The sequence below is a fragment of the Anolis sagrei genome, chromosome Y, assembly GCF_037176765.1.
Source record: "Anolis sagrei isolate rAnoSag1 chromosome Y, rAnoSag1.mat, whole genome shotgun sequence".
Taxonomy (NCBI): Eukaryota; Metazoa; Chordata; class Lepidosauria; order Squamata; family Dactyloidae; genus Anolis; species Anolis sagrei.
In genome coordinates, this window is record NC_090035.1 from 70,236,337 (window position 1) to 70,263,340 (window position 27,004).

Genomic DNA, 27,004 nt, shown 5'->3' on the forward strand with positions numbered 1-27,004 from the left:
GGATCTGGGGCTGCAGGTGACAGAAAGCAAACAGTTCCGCTCCCATGGCCTGGCATGGCCCAAGCAAAGGAGCCAGACCATAAAAGGCACTCTTCCCTTTTTCTGCGGCTGCTCCAGGGGCAGAGGAGAGTTGCCAGAGCAACTGCTGATAGCAAGAAGCCTGGCCTGATGGGGTCGAAGCCTGGGATCCAAAGAAGCCCTGGCTCAATCCTGCTAGCCAAGACAGGGCCTCTATGAACTCCAGTGGGAAGAGAACCAGAAACACGTCCAAGCCATAGAGTTCATGCTAGGGTTGCTGTTCGTTTTCTGGACTGTGGCAGCCCGGATGCAGACGGAAGGGCTCTTGAACCCAGTGTAAGTCTTCTGGAGTCTCGGCACAAACAAGGATGAACTCGATGTGTTTTCGAAAGCTTTCATGGCTGGAATCCCTGGGTTACTGTGAGTTTTCCAGGCTGTCAGGGGCGGCTCAACCCATTACGCAAAGTAAGCATTTGCAGTATAGTTGATTTTGCCCAGAGGCACTCTTGAGGCACTCTTGGGGGAAAATAGACCTTGACATATGCGAGTTGTAGTTACTGGGATGTATAGTTCATCTACAATCAAAGAGCATTCTGAACTCCACCAATGATGGAATTGAACCAAATATGGCAAACAGAGCTCCCACGATGAACAGAAAATATATATCAGTGATTGGTTGGGTGGGGGGGACAAAATACTGTTTGCTTACTGTTGAAAATTACCTAGGGCCGCCTCTGCAGGCTGTATGGCCATATTCCAGAAGCATTCTCTCCTGATGTTTTGCCCACATCTTTATCAGGCATCTTTAGAGGTTGCAAGATCTGTTGGAAACAAGGCAAGTGGGGTTTATATATCTATGGAATGTCCAGGGTGGGAGAAAGAACTCTTGTCTGCTAGAGGCAAGTGTGAATGTTGCAACTGACCACTTAGAATAGCCTTGCAGTTTCAAAGCCTAGCTACATCCTGCCTGGAGAAATCCTTTGTTGGGAGGTGTTAGCTGGTCTTTATTGTTTCACGTCTGGAATTCCACTGTTGTTTGAGTGTTCCTCTTTATTTACTGTCCTGATTTTATGTATTATTTATTTAAAACATTTATATTCCACCCTTCTCACCCCAAAGGGGACTCAGAGCAGAGCACAGCATATACACGGCAAACATGCAATGCCTGGATACAATATATAAACATTAAAAACATTTATCGAAATATTAAAATACACCATTTAAAATAACATAATTTTAGAGTTTGTTCATCTTGATGGTTTCCTCCTTTCTGTTGAAATTGTCCACCTGCTTATGGATTTGAATGGCTTCTCTGTGTAGTCTGACACGGTGGTTGTTAGAGCGGTCCAGCATTTCTGTGTTCTCAAATAATATATTGTGTTCAGGAAACCATGAAAATGAACCAAATCTGGCGACCAGTATTAAAAAGCTCTAACATTAGGACAGTAATAAAGAGGAACACTCAAAACACAGGGGAATTCCTGGCATGGAACAATCAGGGCCAGCTAACACCTCCCAACAAAGGATTACCTCAGGCAGAAATCAGCTAGTCTTTGGAGCTAAAAGACCATTCAATGCTAATCAGAGAGAGGGGGGCAGAGGACAGTTCCATTTTGTCTCCTGCATATGTCATCAGATGGGGACCCCTTCTCCCAGCACCAACCGTTGCTCTGGGCCAGAGTGAAGAGAGAGGGAAGCAGAAGACCCATCTTGTCTCTTGTGCTAATAATATAATATATTGTATATACATATATTTATAATATTATAATGTAATGCAATATAATACTTCTATTAATAATATATTATAATTATATATGTATATTATATGCAATATTACTAATAATATTACAATATAATGGTATAGTACAATATAGTAATATGTAATACTGATATTGTACTATGCTAAAAACACAATATATTGCAAGTATATATATTTTGTAAGCTGCTTTGAGTCCCCTTCAGGGTGAGAAGGGCGGCATATAAATGTCATAATAAATAAATAAATAAATAAATAAATAATCAAGGTGGCCAATTGCAACATTCTCACTTGCCTCAATCAGACAAGAGTTCTTTCTCCCACCCTGGACATCCCAAAGATATATAAACCTCCCTTGCCTTGTTTCCAACAGACCTCACCACCTCTAAAGATGCCTGATATAGATGTGGGCAAAATGTCAGGAGAGAATGCTACTAGAATATGGCCTTACAGCCCGGAAAACTCACAACAACCCACTGATTCCGGCTATGAAAGCCTTCGACAACACATCGAGCTCATCCTTATAGAATCATAGAATAGAATCATAGATTTGGAAGAGACCTCATGGGCCATCCAGTCCAAGCCCCTGCCAAGAAGCAAGAAATTTTCATTCAAAGCACCCCCAACAGATGGCCATCCAGCCTCTGTTTAAAAGCTTCCAAAGAAGGAGCCTCTACCACACTCTGGGGCAGAGAGTTCCACTGCTGAATAGCTCTCACAGTCAGGAATTTCTTCCTAGTGTTCAGATGGAATCTCCTTGTTTTTGCCAAGACTCCGTTGAGCTTTTCCCCAGAAGACCCACATCAGAGTCAACATCCTTTTTGTCTCCCAGCCATTTTAAAGAGATGTCTGCTCTTCACTGCTAAGTGCATCCCGGCCCCAAAAAGACAAGGATGAAGCCACTTGCGCGCAGCTGCTGTTTATTCTCTGTTGTAAACAAGCACCGCTGCAAAGGCTCCTACATTATTATGTTGCAAGCCAAGCTGAAGGGCGAGGCACTGTTTGGAACAGGACCTCAGGGCTTATGGCCATTGCGCCAGTTGCACCCAAGCTGGAATTGCAACTTGGTCTGGTCCATGTGCTTGTTTTGAGCAGAAACAAGGGAAGTGATGGACTATTCAGATAGGCAGGCTTGGGGGTAAACACAAACACCTTCTTGGTTGGCGAACATACATCCAGCTTGCTTTTGCCTCAATCCTGATAGAGGTGGCATTGACAGCTAGGCTGGACTTGTAGCCCAGGTATGGGGAAACTTTGGCCTTCTAGGTGTTTTGGACTTCAACTCCCACCATTCCCAACAGCCTCAGGCCTTTTCCTTTTCCCCCTCAGCCGCTTAAGCGGATTTGCTTGTAGGTGAACTATAAAATCCCAGAAACTACAACTCCCAAATGTCAAGGTCTATTTTCCCCCAAACTCCACCAGTGTTCACCTTTGAGCATATTGAGTATTCCTGCCAAATTTGGTCCAGATCCATCATTGTTTGAATCCAAATGTAGATGAACTACAACTCCAAAACTCAAGGTCAATGCACCAAACCCTTCCAGTATTTTTGGTTGGTCATGGAGGTTCTGTGTGGGAAGTTTGGCCCAATTCTATCACTGGTGGGGTTCAGAATGCTCTATGGTTGTAGATGAACTATAAATCCCAGCAACCACAGCTCCCAAATGTCAAGGTCTATTTTCCCCAAACTCCACCAGAGTTAACATTTGGGCATATTTAGTATTTGTGCCAAGTTTGGTCCAGATCCATCATTGTTTGAGTCCACAGTTCTCTCTGTGGTGAACTATAAATCCCAGCAACCACAACTCCCAAATGTCAATGTTTATTTTCCCCAAACTCCACCTTTGAGTGTATTGAGTATTTGTGAAAAATTTGTTTCAGATTCATCATTGTTTGAGTCCAAATGCAGGTGAACCACAACTCCAAAACTCAAGGTCAATGTCCACCAAACCCTTCCAGTATTTTCTGTTGGTCATGGGAGTTCTGTGTGTCTTGTTTGGTTAAATTCCATTATTGGTGGGGTTCAGAATGCTCTTTGATTGTAATTTAACAATAAACCCCAGCAACTACAACTTCCAAATGACAAAATCAACCCCGGCCCAACCTCACCAGTATTCAAATTTGGGCATATCAGGTATTTGTGCCAAATTTGTTCCAGTGAATGAAAATACATCCTGCATATCAGATATTTACATTACGATTTATAACAGTAGCAAAATTACAGTTATGAAGTAGCAACGAAAATAATGTTGGGGGTCACCACAACATGGGAACTGTATTAAGGGGTTGCAGCATTGGGAAGGTTGAGAACCACTGCCTTAAGTTAGTACATCAGCCGCCCAGGTCTCTTCAACACTGCCATATAATCCAGTTCAAAGCAGATAATCTGGACTTGATATGGCAGTGTGGAAGGGCCCTCAGAGATTTTGACTTGAATGGAATACAACTATGCTGTCTCTAAGGCCTTAGAATCATAGGGTTGGAAGAGACCTCATAGGCCATCCAGTCCAACCCCCTGCCAAGAAGCAGGAATATTGCATTCAAACCACCCCTGACAGATGGCCATCCAGCCTCTGTTTAAAAGCTTCCAAAGAAGGAGCCTCCACCACACTCCGGGGCAGAGAGTTCCACTGCTGAATGGCTCTCACAGTCAGGAAGGTCTTCCTAATGTCCAGACGGAATCTCTTTTATTGTAGTTTGAAGCCATTGTTCCGCATCCTAGTCTCCAGGGAAGCAGAAAACAAGCTTGTTCCCTCCTCCCTATGACTTCCTCTCACATATTTATACATGACTATCATATCTCCTCTCAGCCTTCTCTTCTTCAGGTCTTCACAAAAGATAGCACAGGCAGGAGCTTTTTCTCAAGGGCAAGTGGCAGGCATCTTTTCCAACTTTCCAATGTGGATGCCTTTCTGCATACTTGCCCTCCTTGATTGAATTGCCTGCTCTGAACCACAAGAAATAAAGACACCGCACTTTATTACAGGTTAACCCCGAAAGCAGAGGATACACTATACAGATTTATACAACGTGGGAAGAGGTAATATTTTGAAAGGCAGCTTCGCAGACCCTGCGATGCAGCTGCCTCGGGCAAACGTCTGCCCAGCTCAACACAGTTGGGAATTTGGCAGCTGGAACGATGACAATGCCACAACACACGCAGCAGCAGCTCTGCAGCCAGGAACCACCATGACAAGGAAACCAGTCCATCCTGGCAACGGCTGCGGCTAAGTAGTTAACAAGCTCTGCCTTGCCCGCCGACTTCAGACTTGCTCCCGTATTTCAGTGCCTGGCTCTACGTCTCCTCGGCCGCCGGGGCTCGTCCGTCGGAGGACGTGTTCTGTCCGGAGACCTCGCAGCTTCCCCAGCAGCTCCCGGATGAACTCCTGCAAAAGGGAGGCAGTGGAGGGGAGGGTTAGTTTATTTAATTTATTTACATTATTTATATTCCCATGTTGAACTGTTTAAAATCTTGAAAGATGATGCTGTCAAGGTGATGCACACCATATGCCAGCAAATATGGAAAACACAAGAATGGCCATCAGACTGGAAAAAATCAAGTTATATGCCCATACCAAAAAGGGAAATGCGAAAGACTGCTCCAACTTCCGTACAGTGGCCCTTATTTCTCATGCCAGTAAGGTAATGCTCAAGATCCTGCAAGGAAGACTCCAGCAATGCATGGAGAGAGAGTTGCCAGATGTACAAGATGGGTTTAGAAAAGGCAGAGGAACGAGAGACCAGATTGCCAATATCCGCTGGATAATGGAGAAAGGCAGGGAGTTTCAGAAAAACATCTATTTCTGTTTCATTGACAATTCTAAAGCCTTTGACTGTGTGCATCGTAATAAATTGTGGCAAGTTCTTGGTGGTATGCTTGTATGTTATTGTTTATTGTTTATTTTTGTTCGTGAGATTTATTTTACTGTTTTGTATTGATTATTTTGTTATTGCCTTCGTTTTATTGCTGTACTGCAGGCTTGGCCTCATGTAAGCCGCACCAAGTCCCTTGGGGAGATAGTATCGGGGTACAAATAAAGTTTTTATTATTATTATTATTATATACCAAATCACCTTGTCTCTCTCCTGAGGAAGCTGTATAAGGACCAAGTAGCTACAGTAAGAACTGACCATGGAACAACAGAATGGTTCAAGATTGGGAAAGACGTACGGCAAGGCTGCATACTCTCCCCCAACCTATTCAACTTGTATGCAGAACACATCATGCGATGTGTGGGGCTTGATGAATGCAAGGCTGGGGTTAAAATTGCTGGAAGAAACATTAGCAACCTTAGATATGCAGATGATACCACTTTGATGGCCAAAAGTGAGGAGGAGCTGAGGAGCCTTCTAATCAAGGTTAAAGAAGAATGCGCAAAAGCTGGGTTGCAGCTAAACATAAAAAAGGAGGGCAACAAGTTAAACATGAGCCAACCATGGATTTTGTATCACAAAATCACAAGTCAAAAACTTCCTAAGCATCTAGGATTTATATTTATTATTAATTATTATTACTTATTTATTATTACTAATTATTATTATTATTATATTTATTATATTATATATTATTATATTATATACTAGCCATCCCCTGCCACGTGTTGCTATGGCCCAGTCTGTGTATATGTGTTTTGTGTGTGTATATGTGTGTGTATATATTTGTCTATATGTGTGTTTACGTATATATATGTGGTTTTGCAGATGCGTTGTAATGTAATTTTTGTTTTTTGGCATTTTAAGTCTCTTCTGCTGTGTTTTTCAGTGTTTTTATGAGTGATGGTCACTTGTTGGCCTGATAAGTGTATTGTGTGCAAATTTGGTGTCAATTCGTCCAGTGATTTTTGAGTTATGTTAATCCCACAAACGAACATTACATTTTTATTTATATAAATTATTATTATTTATATTATTGTATATTTATTATGTGTGTAGAAGATATATGTACAGAAGATATGTGTAGATTTACTTAGAATATCAGGTGCTATTCTATAGCTGTGGACATAGTACTCCAAACTGCCTACACAATTGTTAAATCCCAGGAGGAACTACCACTTATCAGTGGGGAGGAGAGAGAGAGAGCGCGCGCGCAGGGAGAGAATTTGACTGATGTCGCTTGGAGTGGAAGGGACAGGAGGGCACACTCCATCTGCAAACACACCCTCGTTTCCTTCCCTGCTGAGATAAGTTGATTCATTAGTATCTGCATGACCTCCCGATCTCTTTTCTCCCAATGTAAGCGGCAGACCAGGAAACTGCAAGGGTGGTGAGGTGGAGAACAAAGACCTGGAGAACAGTCCCTTGAATCCTAACCAAGAGAGAAAGAGATAATGGGGCAGATATGGGATTGTGCAGTCCGGACATTGTCCTGGAATGGCTTGATGTAAAATCTCGGCTGGTGGGAACAGAACCAAAAGCAGGAGCTGACACTTCCTGCAAAAACCATTGGACTGGGTCTCCAGGAATCCCCTTTGAAGCGTCTGCACACTCATACCAGAGAGATTCCTGTTTACCCTTCCACCTCCACATGAAGTTCTCCAAAACAACAACTCTTCAATAGTTGACATGAGTCTAAACATTTTCCTCGCACAAGGGCCCAGGAAAAGGTCTGGAAGTTACTGGGGTCCAGGGAACAAAAATACGCACCTCTGTGTTGTTGTGGCATGTTTCCAAGATACTCTGGAAAGAAAAAGAAGTATAAATAAGATGGGAAGGAGCAAGGCCAGCCCCAAACATTGCAGAGTCAGGATCAGCACCCATCTCCCACCCAAAGGGAACAGTCTGGAAAGCCTCACATGAGTTTCTCAACAGGACATTAAAAATATGCATGAAGTAAATAAACAATTTGTTGCACTTCCTTTTTGAAATTTTGATTTTATACTTCTTACTAGCTTGGGTACCTGGCATTGCTCAGGTTATTTGAAAAAGTTAATTTTTTAATTGTACGAAATGCAAAAGGCTGTGAGTGAATTACAACTCACATCATGCCAGGTTAACCCCCTCAAACTCCATCAGTACTTAAAGTTTGTTATGTTGAGCAAGTTTGCTCTAGTTGCATCCTCGGTGGGGTTCAGTGCACTCTCAGGCTGCAGGGTAAATTACATCTCTCACTATGGTGAGTCAGTCCCCTCAAACCCCTCCAATAGGTTGAGATAGTCACGGAAGTTCTGTGTGCCAAGTCTGGTCCAGGTCCATCATCGGTGGAGGTCACGGTTTCTCTGGTTGTGGGTGAACTACAACTCCCAGAAAGGAAGGTAATTTCTCCCCAAAACTCTCCAGTAACCAAATTTTGCCATATCAGGTATGTATGCCGAGTTTGGTCCAGATCCATTGGTGTTTGGATTCAAAGTTGTAGGTGAACTACAACTCCCCCAAATCAAGGTGAATTTTCCCCAAAGACCTCCAGTATTTTTTGCTAGTCATAGTGGCTCTGTGTGCCAAGTTTGGTCCAGTTCCTTCTTTGGTGGAGTTCAGAGTACTCATTGATTTCAGGTGAACTATAAATCTCAGTACCTACAACTCCCCTCAAAACCCACCAGTATTCAAATTTGAGCACGTCCGGTATGCATGCCAAGTTTGGTCCAGATCCATCATTGTTTGGGTTCATACTGGAGAGAATTCACCATGATTTATAGGGTTGTAGATCCTGGGATGTATAGTTCACCTGCAATCTCAGACCACTCTGAACTCCACCAATGATGGATCTGGAACTAACTTGGCACACAGAACCCCCATGACCAACAAAACATACTGGAGGTCTTTGGAGGGATTTACAGGAGTTGTAGTTCACCTACATCCAGAGCACACTATGAACCCAAACAATGATGGATCTGGACCAAACTTGGCATTCATACCCAATGTGCCCAAATTTGAATACTGGTGGGTTTTGAGGGGAATTGGCCTGGGCATTTTGTAGTTGTAGGTACTGGGATGAACTCCACCAAATTGGACCAAACCCTTTCCCATTTGAACTGTGACCTGTTTTGAAAAATTGGAGGATGTCTGAATTTCCTGGGGTTCTCCATTAGACTAACTAGGTCTTAGTGCCAAAGGAGGAAAACGCTGGTCTGACTCTTTGCTCCACTTCCAGTATTTGTTGTTATCAGGCGGACTCTGACGCCTTGTCTCCCTATCCTTTCCTTGGGTCTCCTTTGCACGTTGCCTCCAGCTGAGAGCATGTGACTTGCCCAAGGTCACCCAGTGGGTTTCGCCAACTAAGTGGGAATTTCAATCCTGTTCTGTCCGGGTCCAAGAACAACATTCAACCTGCTACACTCGACTGGTTCTGTTTTCATTACGTGAACCCACAAATGCCCTGTGGGCATTGTTCCCCATCCCTGGCATAATCTCGTGTCATTTCTTCTATGCTCAAAGCCAATTCCTCAGCTCATGTTATGAGAACGATGAAACTTGGAACACTCCCATTGCTGGGACCGGAATTTCCTGCGTGCATTTATGCCCTCTCAGCACGCTCCAGGCAATTACTTTAATGTGATATCTAATCGTCGCCAAATGATATAATCACTCCATGTGGATTCAGGGACCACGGCTCCACCAACAGCTCACATCTTGCCCTTAATCTTGGTTGACTCCAATTTGCTTTGGTTCGTCAGGTTCAAAGCCCTTTCTCAAAGAAGCGGGCACACGTTGGACCCCCGCCGTTGAATCTGGGGCCCTGCTTACTATTTCATCACATTTTCATTTTCATGAAAATGAAACCAAGTGTAGGATGGAGCATTCTTTGGGTATTTTAAGCATGAGGGCGAGCATTTTTGTAAAAAAACGTTTCAGGAGGTGGTGACGAAGTGGATGTTTTGAAATCATCTGGACATTTGGACATTTCTGTAATGTGATGGCATTCATTGCTCCCAGGTTTACAATGAAATTGTGGGATGGTGGGTGCCGGGCGGGACCCAATTTCTGCAGGTGAAAGAATACTGAAAGGAAGCTGAGAGACATTTAACAGTGTGATAGAAGGAAGGGAAAATATCTGTTTCATTAAAAAACTGAGTAAGACTGAGCTCTTCTCTGCTCTCCTCTGCCACACACTTCCCTGCCTAATGTGATGAAGTGGTCTCTGTGTCTCTCCCTCCCTCCTTTCCTGTCTCTTGGCTGCCCCACAGAGAAGGGTATGGGTCTTGGAAAACTATAACTCCCAGCACCACATAGTATGGAGCTATGGTATTTAAAGTGGGGTCCAAGAGCATTTATTCCATAGCATAAATGCACCAAGAGAAGCTACATAGCATAAATGCACCAAGAGAAGCTTGGGAAACTACAACTCCCAGGACTACACAGCATGGTAACATGGCATAATAATAATCCTTCCTTCCCAGCTTTCCCATGCAACACAAGGCACAGACATATCACGGAAGTTCTGGCAAAGTAAAAACTCAGTGAGCAAAAGGTAATGCTCACAAAGGGTACTTTTGGCTCCTCCCACAAATTGGGGAAACGTTTCATTGTAAACCTGGGAGCAACAAATGCCATCATATTACACAGTCCAGATGAGTTAAAAAAATCCACTTCCCCACCACTTCCTGAAACGTTTTTTTAAAAATGCTCGCCCTCACACTTAAGATACGGAAAGAATGCTCTATCCTACACTTGCTACTTCATCACACTAGAGAATGAATCCATTTTAAGTCCAGTTTCTGCCTCCTGCAGAATTCTGGGGTTTGTAGTTCAGTGAGGCTGTTAAAGGCTCCTCCCTATACTAGGTTAAGGTAAAGGTTGTCCCCTGACATTGAGTCCAGTCATGTCTGACTCTGGGGTGTGGTGCTCATCTCCATTTCTAAACTGAAGAGCTGGCGTTGTCCATAGACACCTCCAAGGTCATGTGGCCGGCATGACTGCATGAAGCGCCGTTACCTTCCTGCCACAGCAGTACCTATTGATCTACTCACATTTGTAGGGGTGATAATGAAATATGATTTATATACTCAGCTTGATAAGTTTATCAGTTTTATCACGTTTTATTGTATTTATTTACTATATTGTTATAAGTGTCGTAATTTTAACTTACTAAGTGGAGTGTGATACGGTCTTGACAGTCCTTGTTGTTCTGTTTCTTATTGTGATATGGCCTAAGCAGTAATAAAATTTGAAGAAAACGGCACTCTCTAACTTAACACCTTCCAAAAGTCTTGGGCAAATGCCCCCATGATCCCCAAGTCACATGGCCAGTGACTAATCAATAAAAGGGCTAATCAATAAAATTACTTACACTTACTTACTCACATTTACATGTTTTGAACTGCTAGGTTGGCACAAGCTGGGGTTGACAATGGAAGCTCACGCCGCTCCCCGGAATCGAACCTGTGACCTTTCGGTCAACAAGCTCAGCAGCTCGGTGCTTTAACCCACTGTGCAACCGGGGGCTTCTTATACTACAAACCCCAAAATTCTGCAGGAGGCAGCAACCGGATTTAAAGTGGATTCATTCTCTAGTGTGATGAAGTAGCAAGTGTAGGATAGAGCATTCTTTGCATATTTTCTAGTGTGTTTACTAATGTGATGACAAGAGTGGCTTCCCAGATTTTAAGTGTAGCACTCAGTGGAATTTAGGAAATGTGATGAAGTGGTTGCAAAACAGCTACCAACCTGCAGCTTCTTAGCCCTCTCGCTGTCTGTGCCCATCTCTAGGAGAGTGTCGATGTTCACCTCATCCGGCATGTCTTCTTCCTGCATCAAAGAGAAAGAAGGGTTTTGGAAACGGGCCACGAATTTGCAGCTCCCAAACCACTCTCCCCAAGGGCCAGTCCCCTGGAATAATCCAATTAACCACCGCTGGTTTGCAAACCATTTATGCAGTTCAAATACCTCTCAAGTCAACAATGGCTGTTCCCAATTTGGAGGTCGTAAAATGCACTCGAGGAATGGCAGAGTGTGGAGCTGCCAAAGGCCAGACCACATTCCAGCCATAGGCTTTGTCTCTGTTGTTGGAAAGGAGGAGGGGGAGGCTCCAGCCAGCACATCCATTCCCTCTCTCTCTCTGATCAGTATCTCAAGAGATATTGGTGGCAGCTGTTCCTTCTCCCTCCAACCCCTCATCCTTCCTCTCTCCTTCCAAGTTCCAGATGGGAGTGATCCAGGACCAGCTGCCATTCTCTCACCGAACACAGAGTGAGAGGGAAGCTGTGCAAACTCTAAACTAGTGTTTCTCAGCCTTCCTAATGCCGCGACCCCTTAATACAGTTCCTCATGTTGTGGTGACCCCGAACCATAACATTATTTCCGTTGCTACTTCGTAACTGTAATTTTCCTACTGTTATGAATCTTAATGCAAATATCTGATATGCAGAATATATTTTCATTCACTGGATCAAAGCTGGCACAAATACCCAACACTCTCAAATTTGAATACTGGTGGGATTGTGGGGGGGATTGATTTTGTAATTTCGAAGTTGTAGTTGCTGGGATTTATAGTTCACCTACAATCAAAGAGCATTGTGAACTCCACCAATGATGGAATTGAACCAATGATGGAATTGAACCAAATTTGGCACACAATGGTGGCGCAGTGGACTAAACGGCTGAGCTGCTGAACTTGTTGACCAAAAGGTCACAGGTTCGAATCTGGGGAGTGGTGTGACCTCCCACTGTTAGCTCCAGCTTTTGCCAACCTAGCAGTTTGAAAACATGCAAATGTGAGTACCACTCCAGTGGGAAGGTAACGGCACTTCATGTAGTCATGCTGGCCACATGACCTTGGAGGTGTCTATGGACAACGCCAGCTTTTCAGCTTAGAAATGGAGATGAGCACCAACCCCTAGAGTTGGACATGGTTAGACTTAATGTCAGGGGAAAACCTTTACCTTTTACCTGGCACACAGAACTCCCATGACTGACAAAAAATACTGGAAGGATTTGGTGGGCATTGACCTTGAGTTTTGGAGTTGTAGTTCAACTACATCCAGAGAGCAATGTGGACTCAAACAATGAGGGATCTGGACCAAACTTGGCATGAAAATTCAATATGCCCAAATATGAACACTGGTGGAGTTTGGGGAAAATAGATCTTGACATTTGGGAGTTGTCGTTGCTGGGATTTATAGTTAACGTACAATCAAAGAGCGTTCTGAACTCCATCAGTGATGGAATTGAACCAAACTTGGCACACAGAATTCCCATGACCAACAGAAAATACTGGAAGGATTTGGTGGGCATTGACCTTGAGTTTGGGAGTTGTAGTTCAACTACATCCATAGAGAACGACTCAAACAATGATGGATCTGGACCAAACTTGGGATAAATATTCAATATGCCCAAATGTGAGAACTGGTGGAGTTTGGGGAACATAGACCTTGACATTTGGGAGTTGTAATTGCTAAGATTTCTACAACCAAAGAGCGTTCTGAACCCCATCAATGATAGAATTGAGCCAAATTTCCCACACAGAACCCCCACGACCAACAAAACATACTGGAGATCTTTGGAGGGATTTATAGGAGTTGTAGTTCACCTACATCCAGAGCACACTATGAATCCAAACAGTGATGGATCTGGACCAAACTTGACATGCATACCCGATATGCCGAAATTTGAACCCTTATGACCAACAGAAACTGCTGTGTTTTCTGATTATCTTTGGCAACCTCTCTGATACCTCCCTTGTGACCCACCCCATGGGTCCTGACCCTCAAGTTGACAAATGCTGCTCTAAATCAATACACAAGACCTTGTGCAGGAGCAAAAGGAGACATGTGCATGGTCTCTAAAGGTGCCACAACTCAGAACCGCACCCTCATTAATGGGCACTGAGTGGGTGACAGAAAGCAAGCACGGCACCCCTTGCATCATTTATGGCACAGGCCTGAGCACAAGGAAGCCTGGCTTTGCCACTGCGGAACCAGCCAGGCAGCCAAGCCTGACTCCCTGGGGATGAGGAAAGGCAGTCAGACTGGAAACTCTGTCCTTTCATGGAAGATTTGGAGAGAGGAGGCGCCGCTTTCAGAGATAGGCTGCATTCCCGCCATCAGTCCCTTCCCTGCCCCCTTGGAGATAGCTTTCTGCTCAGAGCAGAAAGAGAACAGAAACTTTGGAGGCTGTCATGAAGTCAAGGAACATCCCATACTTCCCCATTAACCTTTTCTCTGCAACCTGCTTAGGGACTATACATATACACACATTTCTAGAACCCACAAAGAGGAGTATAACTAAGCAGTAACAAGGAGAAAGAAGGGGATATGACAGGAGCATTTGGGAAGGCAGGGCCTTATTGGAAGCCATGTGATGCAATGGGTTAAACCCTTGTGCCGGCTGAACTGCTGACTGAAAGGTCGGTGGGTCGAATCTGGGGAGTGGGGTGAGCTCCCGTCTGTCAGCTCCAGCTTCCCATGCAGGGACATGAGAGAAGCCTCCCACAAGAAGGTAAAATATCCAAGCATCCCCTGGGCAACGTCCTTGCAGACGGCCAATTATCTCACGCCAGAAGCGACTTGCAGTTTCTCAAGCTGCTCCTGACATGAAAAAAAGAAATTAGAAGCCACTAATGTCAACGCCACTTTTGCAGCCCAGGGTCAGTTGAGACCAGAGATCATTCGAAGCTCATTTTTTTACCCTCCTCTACAGCAAAGTTGATGTTTTCATCCCAAATATGTGCATTGCATCAGAGCAGCAGAAGCCAATTCTACTCGTAGTCATGAAGCTCTTATGATTTAAGTGTATTTAAAATGTAAAACAAGACTGGGAAACTGTTTTGACTACTGCATTTGGAAACAAGAACACATTAAGCACAGTTACAAAGAGTTGAGTAGGGAGAGAAACATTCATTGTATCCTTCACGTCCAAAGTCACATACTTTGGTTGTGAAGCATCCAACATTACTCTGAACTAGAATAAAGCTACCTATAAATGATAATGGGACTAAAAAAACGGGATTCCAGTCTTGTTACTGAAGGCCTTCATGTCTGGAATCACTGGGTTGCTGGGAGTTTGTCAGGCTGTATGGCCATTGTTCCAGTAGCATTCTCTCCTGACGTTTCACCCACATCTATGGCAGGCATCCTCAGAGGTTGTGAGGTCTTTTGGAAACTAGGCAAGTGAGGTTTATATATCTGTGGAATAATGTCCAGGGTAAGAGAAAGAACTCTGGTCTGCTAGAGGCAAGTGTGAATGTTGCAACTGGCCACCTAGAATAGCCTTACAGTTTCAAAGCCTAGCTGCTTCCTGCCTGGATAAATCCTTTGTTGGAAGGTGTTAGCTGGCTCAGATCGATCCTTGTCAGGAATTCCCCTGATTTTTGAGTGCTACTCTTTATTTATTGTCCTGATTTTAGAGTTTTTTTAAAAATACTGGTAGCCAGATTTTGTTAATTTTCATGGTTTCCTCCTTTTCAACAATTTCAACAGAAAGGAAGAAACCATAAAAATGAACAAAATCTGGCTACCAGTATTTAAAAGAACTCTAAAATCACGAAAGTAGATAAAGTGCAACACTCAGAAAACAGGAAACAATCAGGGCCAGCTAACACCTCCCAACAAATGATCCCCTAGGCAGCAATCAAACAGGCTATGAAGCTACAAGGCCATTCAATGCTAATCAAGGTGGCCAACTTGTCTCAAGCAGACAAGAGTTCTTTCTCCCAATGTGGACATTCCAGATATATAAACCTCGCATGCCTAGTTTCCAACAGACCTCACAACCTCTGAGGATGCCTGCCATGGTTGTGGGCAAAACGTCAGGAGAGAATGCTTCTGGAGCATGGCCATACAGGTGGGAAAGCTCACAGCAACCCAGCCATTTAAAGGGATGGGAACTCTCGGGCTATTACCTTCAGAGTAAAGTTGAAGGTTTTCATGGTCAGAATCATTGGGTTGTTGTAGGTTTTTCGGATTGTATGGCCATGTTCTAGAAGCATTCTTTCCTGACGTTTCGCCTGCATCTGTGGCAAGCATCCTCAGAGGTTGTGAGGTTTACACACAACTTCACAACCTCTGAGGATGCTTGCCACAGATACAGGCAAAACGTCAGGAGAGAATGCTCCTAGAACATGGCCATACAACCTGAAAAACTTACACAACAACCCACTATTACCTTCAGAGCCTAAAATTATCAAATTGCACCAGTAGGAAGTAGTCCATCATGCAAATACAAGTGCCACAGAGGCGTAGCACCGGCTGATGGTAAACAATAGGCAAAAAGGCACCATTTCACAACATGCCTTGGGACAAAGCCCAACTGTTCCATAACCAGCAGTGTAATTGGCCCTCTGTATCCTCAGGTTCCGCACCCATGGATTCAACCCTACACACTTTGAAAATATATTTTTCTTTCCTCTGAGGTTGAAAGGACACTCTTGACTAAAGTCACCCTGTGGTTTCAGGGCCACAGTCTGAGCTTCAAACCACTACGCCATGGTTTATGAATTCCTTCCCTTTCTTTTACTTTCTTCTCTTTCTTCTTTTCCTTCACTCTCAGCTCAGAAGCCACACAACACCCCAATACAACTACTGCTGAGGATATTAATCTCCCCTTCTATTAACTTTGGAGAATATAGGATGAAAGAGAGGAAACCAAAGTGGCATTTGATGCTATAGACCAGCCATGGGCAAATTTGGGCCCTTCAGGTGTTTTGGACTCCAACTCCCACCATTCCTAACAGCCTCAGGTCCTTTCCTTTTCCCCCTCAGCTGCTTAAGTGGCTGAGAGGTAAAGGAAGGAGCCTGAGGCTGTTAGGAATGGTGGGAGTTGAAGTCCAAGGGGCCTGAGGACATTAGGAATGGTGGGAGTTGGAGTCTAAGGGGCCTGAGGCTGTTAGGAATGGTGGGAGTTGGAATCCAAGGGGCCTGAGGCTGTTAGGAATGGTTAGAGTTGGAGTCCAAGGGGCCTGAGGCTGTTAGGAATGCTGGGAGCTGGAGTCTAAGGGGCCTGAGGCTGTTAGGAATGGTGGGGGTTGGAGTCCTAGGGGCCTGAGGCTGTTAGGAATGGTGGGAATTGGAGTCCAAGGGTCCTGGGGGAATTAGGAATGGTGGGAGTTGGAGTCCAAGGGGCCTGAAGGTGTTAGGAATGGTGGGAGTTGGAGTCCAAGGGGGCAGAGACTGTTAGGAGTGCTGGGAGTTGAAGTCCAGGGAGCCGGAGGCTGTTAGGAATGCTGGGAGTTGGAGTCCAAGGGGCCTGAGGCTGTTAGGAATGCTGGGAGTTGGAGTCCAAAACACCTCGAGGGCCCAAGTTGGCCCATACCTGTTATAGATTCTGCTAATCCCAAGGACCTGGGCCTTCAAGCCTTGGATTCAGTACACCATTACCTGTAATAGACCAGGTGAGTCTTATTTACAGACTATTCCTGATTTCCTGGTTGAGGGACACTAGAATCAACCAAGGGAGGGTCCTAAGAGGAAGGGAGACTCTTTGGGCAAGGAAGAGAACCAAGGCTGGGATGTAAGGCCCACCAACAAGGGAAGGGGTTCTCAGGCCAAGGGATGCCCAACAGACCTCACAATCTCTGAGGATGCCTGCCATAGTTGTGGGTGAAACATCAGGAGAGAATGCTTCTGGAACATGGTCATACAGGAGAGAAAGCTCACAGCAACCCAGCAATCCAGCCATTTAAAGGGATGGGAACTCTCAGGCTGAGGGGTAAAGGAATGTAACATCTTTTTTGGGCCAGGCGTCATATTGGTGTCAAAATGGCCCCGTTCTTACTTCGTAACCACCACTTTGGGTACCACACCCTGCTTATGACAGCAGGGGTGAAAAAGTGGAGAAGAAAAGGGCATACTGAGAAGGAAAACCTGTGTCCTGCTGCTCTACAGACTATAGGACACAATGGTTCAAAATGACAAGAGTCTACCTAAACATCAGGATGGACTTCCAAAAGGTTAGGAATGCTCAATAGTGGGATATGCTGCCGTAGAGTGATGTAGTTTCCTTCTCTGGAGGTTTTCAAACAGAGACTGAATGGCCATCTGTTGTGTACTTGCCTGGTAGGATGGGGTTGGACTGGATGGCCCTTGGGGTCTCTTCCAACTCTAGGATTCTATTATTCTGACCTCCCATTCTCCCCAGGAAGGATGTTGTTCAAGCATGATGGGATTTATGATCATCCAACCAAATATTATAGGATTCTATGACTCCAAGCTCCCATTCTTGCCAGGTAGGATATTGTTTGGGCATGATGGGATATGCAATCATACAACCACATCTCCTATCAGAACATCCAGGCTATATGCTGAAAGCATCTCCCCACTGCCTTGGGCTTCCACCCCTCACACAGTACGGGCAGTCCCCAAGTTATGAGAAAGAGGTTCTGTAGGTTTGTTGAATGTGTATGTAAGTTGGAACAGATACATGATCAAGTGTAACTCCAGCTACACACACACACAAGAGTTTGCTTTCCCTAATTCTTTAGTACACTCAGGAATTGAAATTTTGTCTATTTTGTAGTAAGTCTATACTTTGTGCATTCTCTTATTTCAATTTGAAATAGATGAGATACAGATAGAGAGATAGACAGATAGGCAGGTAGATAGATGAGATACAGATACAGATATAAATAGATAGATAGTCAGGTAGATAGAGAGAGAGAGACAGATAGTCAGGTAGGCAGGTAGATAGATGAGAGAGAGAGAGGCAGATAGATAGATAGATAGATAGATAGATAGATAGATAGAGACAGATAGATAGATAGATAGAGATAGTCAGATAGATAGATAAATAGACAGAAAGATGAGATACAAACATAGAGAGAGAGAGAGAGAGAGTAGATAGATGAGATACAGATATGGATAGATGGATAGATAGATAGATATGTAGATAGACAGATACATAAGAGACAGATGAGATACAGAACTAGAGAAATAGTCAGATAGGCAGATAGATAGATGAGATAGAAATAGATAATCAGACAGTAGACAGGTAGATAGATGAGATAGAGAGATGAGATACAGATAGAAACAGATAGTCAGACAGGTAGATAGATGAGGTACAGATAGAGATAGTCAGGTAGGCAGGTAGATAGATGAGAGAGAGAGAGGCAGATAGATAGATAGATAAATAGATAGATATAGTCAGACAGATAGATAGACAGAAAGATGAGATACAAACAGAGAGAGAGAGAAGTAGATAGATGAGATACAGATATGGATAGATGGATGGATGGATGGATGGATGGATGGATGGATGGATGGATAGATAGATAGGTAGATAGATACGTAGATAGATAGATAGATACATAAGAGACAGATACAGAGACAGATGAGATACAGAGCTAGAGAAATAGTCAGATAGGCAGATAGATAGATGAGATAGAAATAGATAATCAGACAGTAGACAGGTAGATAGATGAGATAGAGAGATGAGATACAGATAGAAATAGTCAGACAGGTAGATAGATGTACAGATAGAGATAGATATATGTAAATGGATAGACAGATAGATAGATGATGTACAAATAGAGATAGATAAGTAGATGGATAGACAGATAGATGAGATACAGACAGAAACAGATAGATGGATGGATAGATAGATAGATAGATGAGATACAGATAGAGATAGATAGAATAGATAGATAAGCAGATGGATAGACAGATAGATAGCTACGTAGATGGATAGACAGATTATGATGATGATGATTTTATTTTTCTACCCCGCCTCCATCTCCCTGAAGGGACTCGGGGCAGCTTACATGGGCAATGCCCAGGCAACATACAATTAAAAAGAGGACAACAAAATACAAAAAAAAATCGTAAACAATAAAAGCAAGCATCATAAGCAACCACGTAGGTACCTCTAATCTCATTTTTTGGGTGGGTGGGGGGGGGGGGGAATCAATATGCAGATAGATGAGATATAGACAGAGATAGATAGATAGATAAGTTACAGAGATATAGATAGATATGTAGATAGATAAACAGATAGATAGATGAGATGCAGATAGAAATAGACAGGTACGTGCAGACAAACATACACACACACACACTTATACATACATACATACATATGCAACTTTTGGATAGCATAGGGAAGGGTCAACACCCCTGTGGTGTTTGTTTGGGTGTCTGTGTCCTGTTCAGAAGATTTCACTTCACTTTTTGTCCCTGAGATAATTGGATTTTGAAAAATGTGACTTGTAGTGGAAACAAGGATTGGTGATCAGACTTCAGTGAAGACCGCTTTCCCCCATGGTAACTCTTCCAAGGAGTGAATTTCCTTCTGGGGGTAGATTTCTTTCCTTTCCTGTTGTCTCACCCCTGTTCTTAACTAAGAGTTGGGTGTTTGTAACTCGGGGACTGCCTATATTCCGTCTAGGTAAAAAGGCTTAGACAAGGGGGATGTCTCTCCTTCTTTCGCCTGGAGAGGGGAGGGGGAACCCAAGCTGCTTTCCTCCCCACACACCAGATGCGCCTCCCCATCAGGGCAGATGGCAACCCCAAGCCCCTTCCTTCCCTGGGGGCAAAGAGGGCAGCAGCTGGGGAAGAGAGAGGAAGGGAAGGGCCTCCAAAGGATTAACCTCTCCCTTGCCAAAAGGGAGATGAGGCAAAAGAGACAGGCGCTTCATCTTCCCTTACAGAGTTAGCATCTCAAGATCTTCCCATCCCAATCAACTCTATTTAACACAGTTCGAACATAGTTTGGAAGTAGAGCAGGCATGGGCCAACTTGGGCCCTCAAGGTGTTTTGGACTCCAACTCCCGCCATTCCTAACAGCCTCAGTCCCCTTGGATTCCAACTCCCATCATTCCTAACAGCCTCAGGCCCTTTGGACTCCAACTCCTGCCATTTCTAACACCCTCAGGCCCCTTGGACTCCAACTCCCACCATTTCTATCACCCTCAGGGGCTTGGACTCCAATTCCCACCATTCCTAACAGCCTCATGTTCCTTGGACTCCAGCTCCCACCATTCTTAACAGCCTCAGACCCTTGGACTCTAACTCCCACCATTCCTAACACCCTCAGGCCCCTTTGACTCCATCTCCCACCATTCCTAACAGCCTCAGGGTCTTGGACTCCAACTCCCACCATTCCTAACACCCTCAGGGTCTTGGACTCCAATTCCCACCATTCCTAACAGCCTCAGGCCCCTTTGACTCCATCTCCCACCATTCCTAACACCCTCAGGCCCCTTTGACTCCATCTCCCACCATTCCTAACAGCCTCAGGGTCTTGGACTCCAACTCCCACCATTCCTAACACCCTCAGGCCCCTTTGACTCCATCTCCCACCATTCCTAACAGCCTCAGGGTCTTGGACTCCAACTCCCACCATTCCTAACACCCTCAGGGTCTTGGACTCCAATTCCCACCATTCCTAACAGCCTCATGTTCCTTGGACTCCAGCTCCCACCATTCTTAACAGCCTCAGACCCTTGGACTCTAACTCCCACCATTCCTAACACCCTCAGGCCCCTTTGACTCCATCTCCCACCATTCCTAACAGCCTCAGGGTCTTGGACTCCAACTCCCACCATTCCTAACAGCCTCAGGCCCCTTTGACTCCATCTCCCACCATTCCTAACAGCCTCAGGGTCTTGGACTCCAACTCCCACCATTCCTAACACCCTCAGGCCCCTTTGACTCCATCTCCCACCATTCCTAACACCCTCAGGGTCTTGGACTCCAACTCCCACCATTCCTAACAGCCTCAGGCCCCTTGGACTCCAACTCCCACCATTCCTAACAGCCTCAGGACCCTTGGACTCCAACTCCCACCATTCCTAACAGCCTCAGGACCCTTAGACTCCAACTCCCACCATTCCTAACACCCTCAAGGTAGACTCCAGCTCCCACCATTCCTAACACTCTTAGGGTCTTGGACTCCAACTCTCACCATTCCTAACACCCTCAGGGGCTTGGACTCCAGCTCCCACCATTCCTAACAGCCTCAGGCCCTTTCCTATTCCCCCTCAGCCGCTTAAGGGACCTGAGGCTGTTAGGAATGGTGAGAGTTGGAGTCCAAAACACCTGGAGAGCCCAAATTGGCTCATGCCTGGTGTAGACGCGCCTCCTGCCCACCTGGCCCCGGTAGAGCTCCTCCAACCAGCCGTCGATCCACTTCTCAGTGTCGAGGCGCCTCTGCAGCTCCCTCCGGTCGTATTTGACGGTGACTCGGGCTTGGCGCCTCTGGATGCCGGGGCTCGGGGTCCGGTCCGTGCGGGAGCCTTCCGGGGAGAGCGCCGCGCCCGGCCGCGCCGGAGAAGCCCGCCCCAGCCTCCTGCCCACCCGGTTGGCCGCCATGGCTCCAAATCCCACGCCGGACGGGACCCACCGGGCTTTATAACGTCGGAGGGGGAGCAGCGCCTCCTCCTCCTCCTCCTCCTCCTCCTCCTCTCCTGCTTGCCCAATTGGGGCAGGCGCCTCTGCAGCGCCACCTGCTGGTCCGCCCCGTCGAGGCTGCAGACAAGCAAGCCAGGCGGCCCCCTTCTGGCTGATACCGCGCATTGCAGCCATCATTTCCATCATCCCCAAAGGAGGAAACTATGAAAATGAACAAAATCTGGCTACCAATATTTTTTTAAAAAAAACTTTCTAAAACCATAACATTAAACAAAGAACAACACTCAAAAAATTCCAGACAAGAAACAAGCAGGGCTAACTAATCACCTCCCAACAAAGGATTCCCCCAGGGAGAGAGAGATAGGACAGATAGAGGGACAGATTAGATGGATGGATGGATGGATAAATAGATAGACAGACAGACAGATAGATGGATGGATGGATAAATAGACAGACAGACAGATAGATGGATGGATGGATAAATAGATAGACAGACAGATAGATGGATGGATGGAGATAGATCAGTCAATCGGAGAGAGAGATGGTAGTTACAGATAATACATGATGGATGGATGGATAGATGGATGGATGCAGATAGATAGATAGATAGATAGACAGACAGATCGGAGAGAGAGATGGTAGTTACAGATGATAGATGATGGATGGATGGATGGATGAACAGATGGATGGATGAAGATAGATAGATAGATAGATAGATAGATAGATCGGAGAGAGAGATGGTAGGTACAGATGATAGATGATAGATGGATGGATAGATAAATGCATTGATGGATGGAGATAGATAGATAGATAGATAGATCAATGAATTGGGGAGAGAGATGGTAGTTACAAATGATAGATGATGGATGGATTAATGAATGAATAAATAGATGGATGGATGGATGGAGATAGATAGATAGATAGATAGATCAGAGAGAGATGGTAGTTACAGATGATAGATGATGGATGGATAGATAGATGGAGATAGATAGATCAGAGAAAGAGATGGTAGTTACAGATGATAGATGATGGATGGATAGATGGATGGAGATAGATAGATCAGAGAGAGATAGTAGTTACAGATGATAGATGATGGATTGATAAATGGATGGATGGAGATAGATAGATAGATCTATCTGAGCCCCTGGTGGTGCAGCAGGTTAAACTGCTGAGCTGCTGAACTTGTTGACCAAAAGATCACAAGTTCTAATCTGGGGAGCGACGGGGAGGGAACGGTGCTGCATGCAGTCATGCTGGCCACATGACCTTGGAGGTGTCTACAGACTATGCCAGCTCTTCAGCTTAGAAATGGTGATGAGCACCACCACCACCAGAGTTGGACACAATTGGACTTAATGTCAGGGGAAAACCCTAAATGCTAATCAAAGTGGCCAGTTGCGACATTCACACCTACGTCAAACAGACAAAAGTTCTTTCTCCCACCCTGGATATTCCACAGATATATAAACCCCATTTTCCTAGTTTCCAACAGACCTCACATCCTCTGATAATGCCTGCCATAGATGCAGGTGAAACATCAGAAGAGAATGCTTCTGTAACATGGCCATATGGCCCAAAAAAACTCAGAACAACCCAGTCCCCAAACTGTTACTTAGTACTCTCGAAAACTACACCATGGCCCTTTCCATGCAGCTGTATAAAATCCACATTAAACTGGATTATATAACAGTGTTGATGTCGAACATGAATTTGGGGTGCCCTGTAGAGGCAGTGACCGGCCAGACTCAAGAAAGAGGATCCGGGACACCTGGCGAGACAGCAAGCACTCAAAAAGATTTTTCCCTATTTTCCCCCAAATAAAGTCTCACCAAGTTGAAGGAATGTTTATTTCATTCCAGCTGGAAAGGATGATGACCACAATCATTTGCCGAGGAGCCAACATGACCCGCTGGGCAAAGAAACACAATATTTATAGAAACACAGAGCTGTCAAATTCAAATTTCCCATTTCTGCCCCCCTAAGCCGGCTTCATGCTGATTGGTGGAGACATCAGCTGGTTGGGAGGAGCGGCTGAGGGCGGCAGCATTCTGTCCAATCAGAGCACTAGCCCCACTTCGGCCGCTCAGTCAATGGGGAGGCAAGAGGCGGGTCTGATGGGAAACAATGAAAGGAAGGAGAAAATAATAGGATTAAGGTGAATAGTGTTTGCTAGATGGCTGGGCGATAGCTTTAGGCACTCAAGCCTGGCCTGAGTTGTTTCGAATAGACATTCTTGTCTAGCCCAGAGAGGCCAGGTCCTTGTAGCTTTGAAGCCTGGCTGCTTCCTGCCAGTAAATAAAGAACCACACTCAGAAAAACAGGAGAATTCTAGGCAGGAAACAATCAGGGCCAGCTAACACCTCCCAACAAAGGACCCCCCCCAGGCAGAAAGCAGCCAGGCTTTGAAGCTGCAAGGCCATTCAATGCTAATCAAGGTGGCCAATTGCAACCTTCACATTTGCCTCAAGCACACAAGAGTTCTTTCTCCCACCCCGGGCATTCCAATTATACAGGAGGAGAATAGGGGTGATGATGTTGGAATTAAAGGCCTACATATTGTCCAGATGTTGTTGTTTTTGTTGTTGTCAGTAAAGAAGTGAGAAAGAAGATTGGAACAGGGATGAAATAAACTACTGTTGTTTTGAGCTTAAGAGAAACAGATCCCCCTTCCTTCCTCCTTCCTTTCTGTGCACAGAAACGAGTGCCGCAAGATTCTTTGGACCTTTTCCTGGAAGAGATAAGCCTGGTCCTTGCTCTCGAAAAGGGTTAAAGGTTGCTACTGAGAGAGAGGCAAAGCCCAGCTCCTGCCATTAGCTTCCACCATTCTTTCTGGAGGAAAGGAGCAGAGAGAGGTCATTTCTTGACCTAATGCCCTGCCATTGATTTAAAATGGGGGGGGGGGGATCAGCATTTTCCCCATCTTCTATGAGAAAGGATGTTGCAGATCTCAAGACATCCTGCTCTGATACATATACGTCAATACGGCAAGATTTAACATGACACTACTTTAGTTGCTGTGGTTCAATGCTATGGGATCCTGGGAGTTATCGTTTGGTGAGGCTGCGGCATAGAAGGCTTAAAAAAAGAAACACTTGTAAAACTACAACTCTTATGATTCCATGGCATTGAGCCATGGTAGTTAAAGTGACGTCAAATTATATTAATTCTTCCCCAGAAAAGAAACACATTCACATCTTGTCAAGGATATGATCAGTTGTTCACAAGATTGGGTTGTTGTGAGTTTTCTGGGCTGTATGGCCATGTTCCAGAAGCATTCTCTCCTGACATTTCGCCCACACTTATGGCAGGCATCCTCAGAGGTTGTGAAGTCTGTTGGAAACTAGGCAAGTGAGGTTTATATATCTGTGGAATGTCCAGGGTGGGAGAAAGAACTCTTGTCTGTTTGAGGCAAGTGTGAATGTTGCAATTGGCCACCTAGAATAGCCTTGCAGTTTCAAAGCCTAGCTGGTTGCTGCCTGAGGGAATCCTTTGTTGGGAGGTGTTAACTGGCTAAGATTGTTTCCGTTCTGGAATTTCCATTTTTTTTTAGTGTTTGTCCTGATTTTAGAGGCTTTTTAATACTGGTAGCCAGAGTTTGTTCATTTTTGTGGCTTTCTGTTGAAATTGTCCACATGCTTGTGGATTTCAATGGTTTCTCTGTGTAGTCTGACATGGTGGTTGTTAAACGGGTCCAGCATTTCTGTATTTTCAAAAAATATCTGAGAACATGTGTTTGGAATGTATTCCCCCCTAAAAAATATTTTTTCCAAAATGTGGGTTTCATATGTATGTACACACACATCTATAGGTAAAAAAGATTTTCCCCTGACATGTCGTGTTTGATTCTTGGGGTTGGTGCTCATCTTCATTTCTAAGCCGAAGAGCCGGCATTGTCCATAGACACCTCCAAGGTCATGTGGCCAGCATGACTGCATGGAGCACCGTTACCTACCTGCCGGAGCGGTACCTATTGATCTACTTATATTTGCATGTTTTTGCACTGCTAGGTTGGCAGAGCTGGAGCTAACAGCGGGAGCTCACCCCGCTCCCTGGATTCTAATTTGTGACCTTTCGGACAGCAAGTTCAGCAGCTCAGCAGTTTAACCCACTGCGCCACCGGGGGCTCATATTCCACCCTTAAAAAATAATTTTCTAATAAATGTGGGATTTGTGTATGTGTGTGTGGATCTATCTATCTATGTATCTATCTCCCAATCTATTGTCGAAGGCCTTCATGGCCAGAATCACTGGGTTGTTGTAGGTTTTCCGGGCTATATGGCCATGTTCTAGAGGCATTTTCTCCTGACGTTTCGCCTGCATCTATGGCAAGCATCCTCAGAGGTAGTGAGGTCTGTTGGAAGTAGGAAAATGCTAATCAAGGTGGTCAGTTGAAACATTCATACATAGCTCCAGCAGACAAAAGTCCTTTGTCCCACCCTGGTCTTTCCACAGATATATAAACACTTTTTCCTACTTCCAAAAGACCTCACTACCTCTGAGGAAGCTTGCCATAGATGTAGGCGAAACGTCAGGAGAAAATGCCTCTAGAACATGGCCATATAGCCTGGAAAACCTACAATATCGCCCAATATTTTGGAAAACAGTGCCTCTGGCATTCCAGTCCAGATTTTGTTTTTATGCATCAGCACATTTTTCACAAAAGAAGTGCCAAAGTGTGGTGGTGTTGTTGTTGCTGTTGTTGTGTGCCTTCAGTTCATTCCTGATTCATGGCAACCCGAAGGGAAAAGCCCAGTTGGAAGGAAAGAAAAGGAAGATGTGGGTGTTGTTTTGGAAGAAGATAAAGGGAAGGCAGAGCCCCCTGCTGCAGTGCCAGACTATTTGCAACCCCTCACCTCCTTATTTCACCCATAGGTCCCTCCCACATCTCTGCAAAAAAGCCAAACAAGCAGCTGGGAAGGAAGGAAATAAATTCACATTTCCGCTGCTGGTTCCCCTTGTTCCAGCTAATGTGACATCCCAGTAAGGCTGGATTTCCTCCAGGAGCCAAAGATGTCTCTAG

The 27,004-nt window shown here is 44.9% G+C and overlaps 1 protein-coding gene across 1 annotated transcript; it reads right to left on the reverse strand.

Annotated features, from left to right (window-relative positions):
* Nucleotides 1–4,736: 4,736 nt before the first annotated feature.
* On the reverse strand, nt 4,737–22,151 carry LOC132780144 (protein phosphatase 1 regulatory subunit 14A; the record flags this gene model as incomplete). Its single annotated transcript, XM_060783697.2, is given in 5 exon segments — nt 4,737–5,160; nt 7,418–7,450; nt 11,375–11,455; nt 21,724–22,109; nt 22,112–22,151. Coding segments are annotated over 5 exon segments (663 nt in total), but the record flags the coding sequence as incomplete, so codon positions are not given.
* Nucleotides 22,152–27,004: the final 4,853 nt, after the last annotated feature.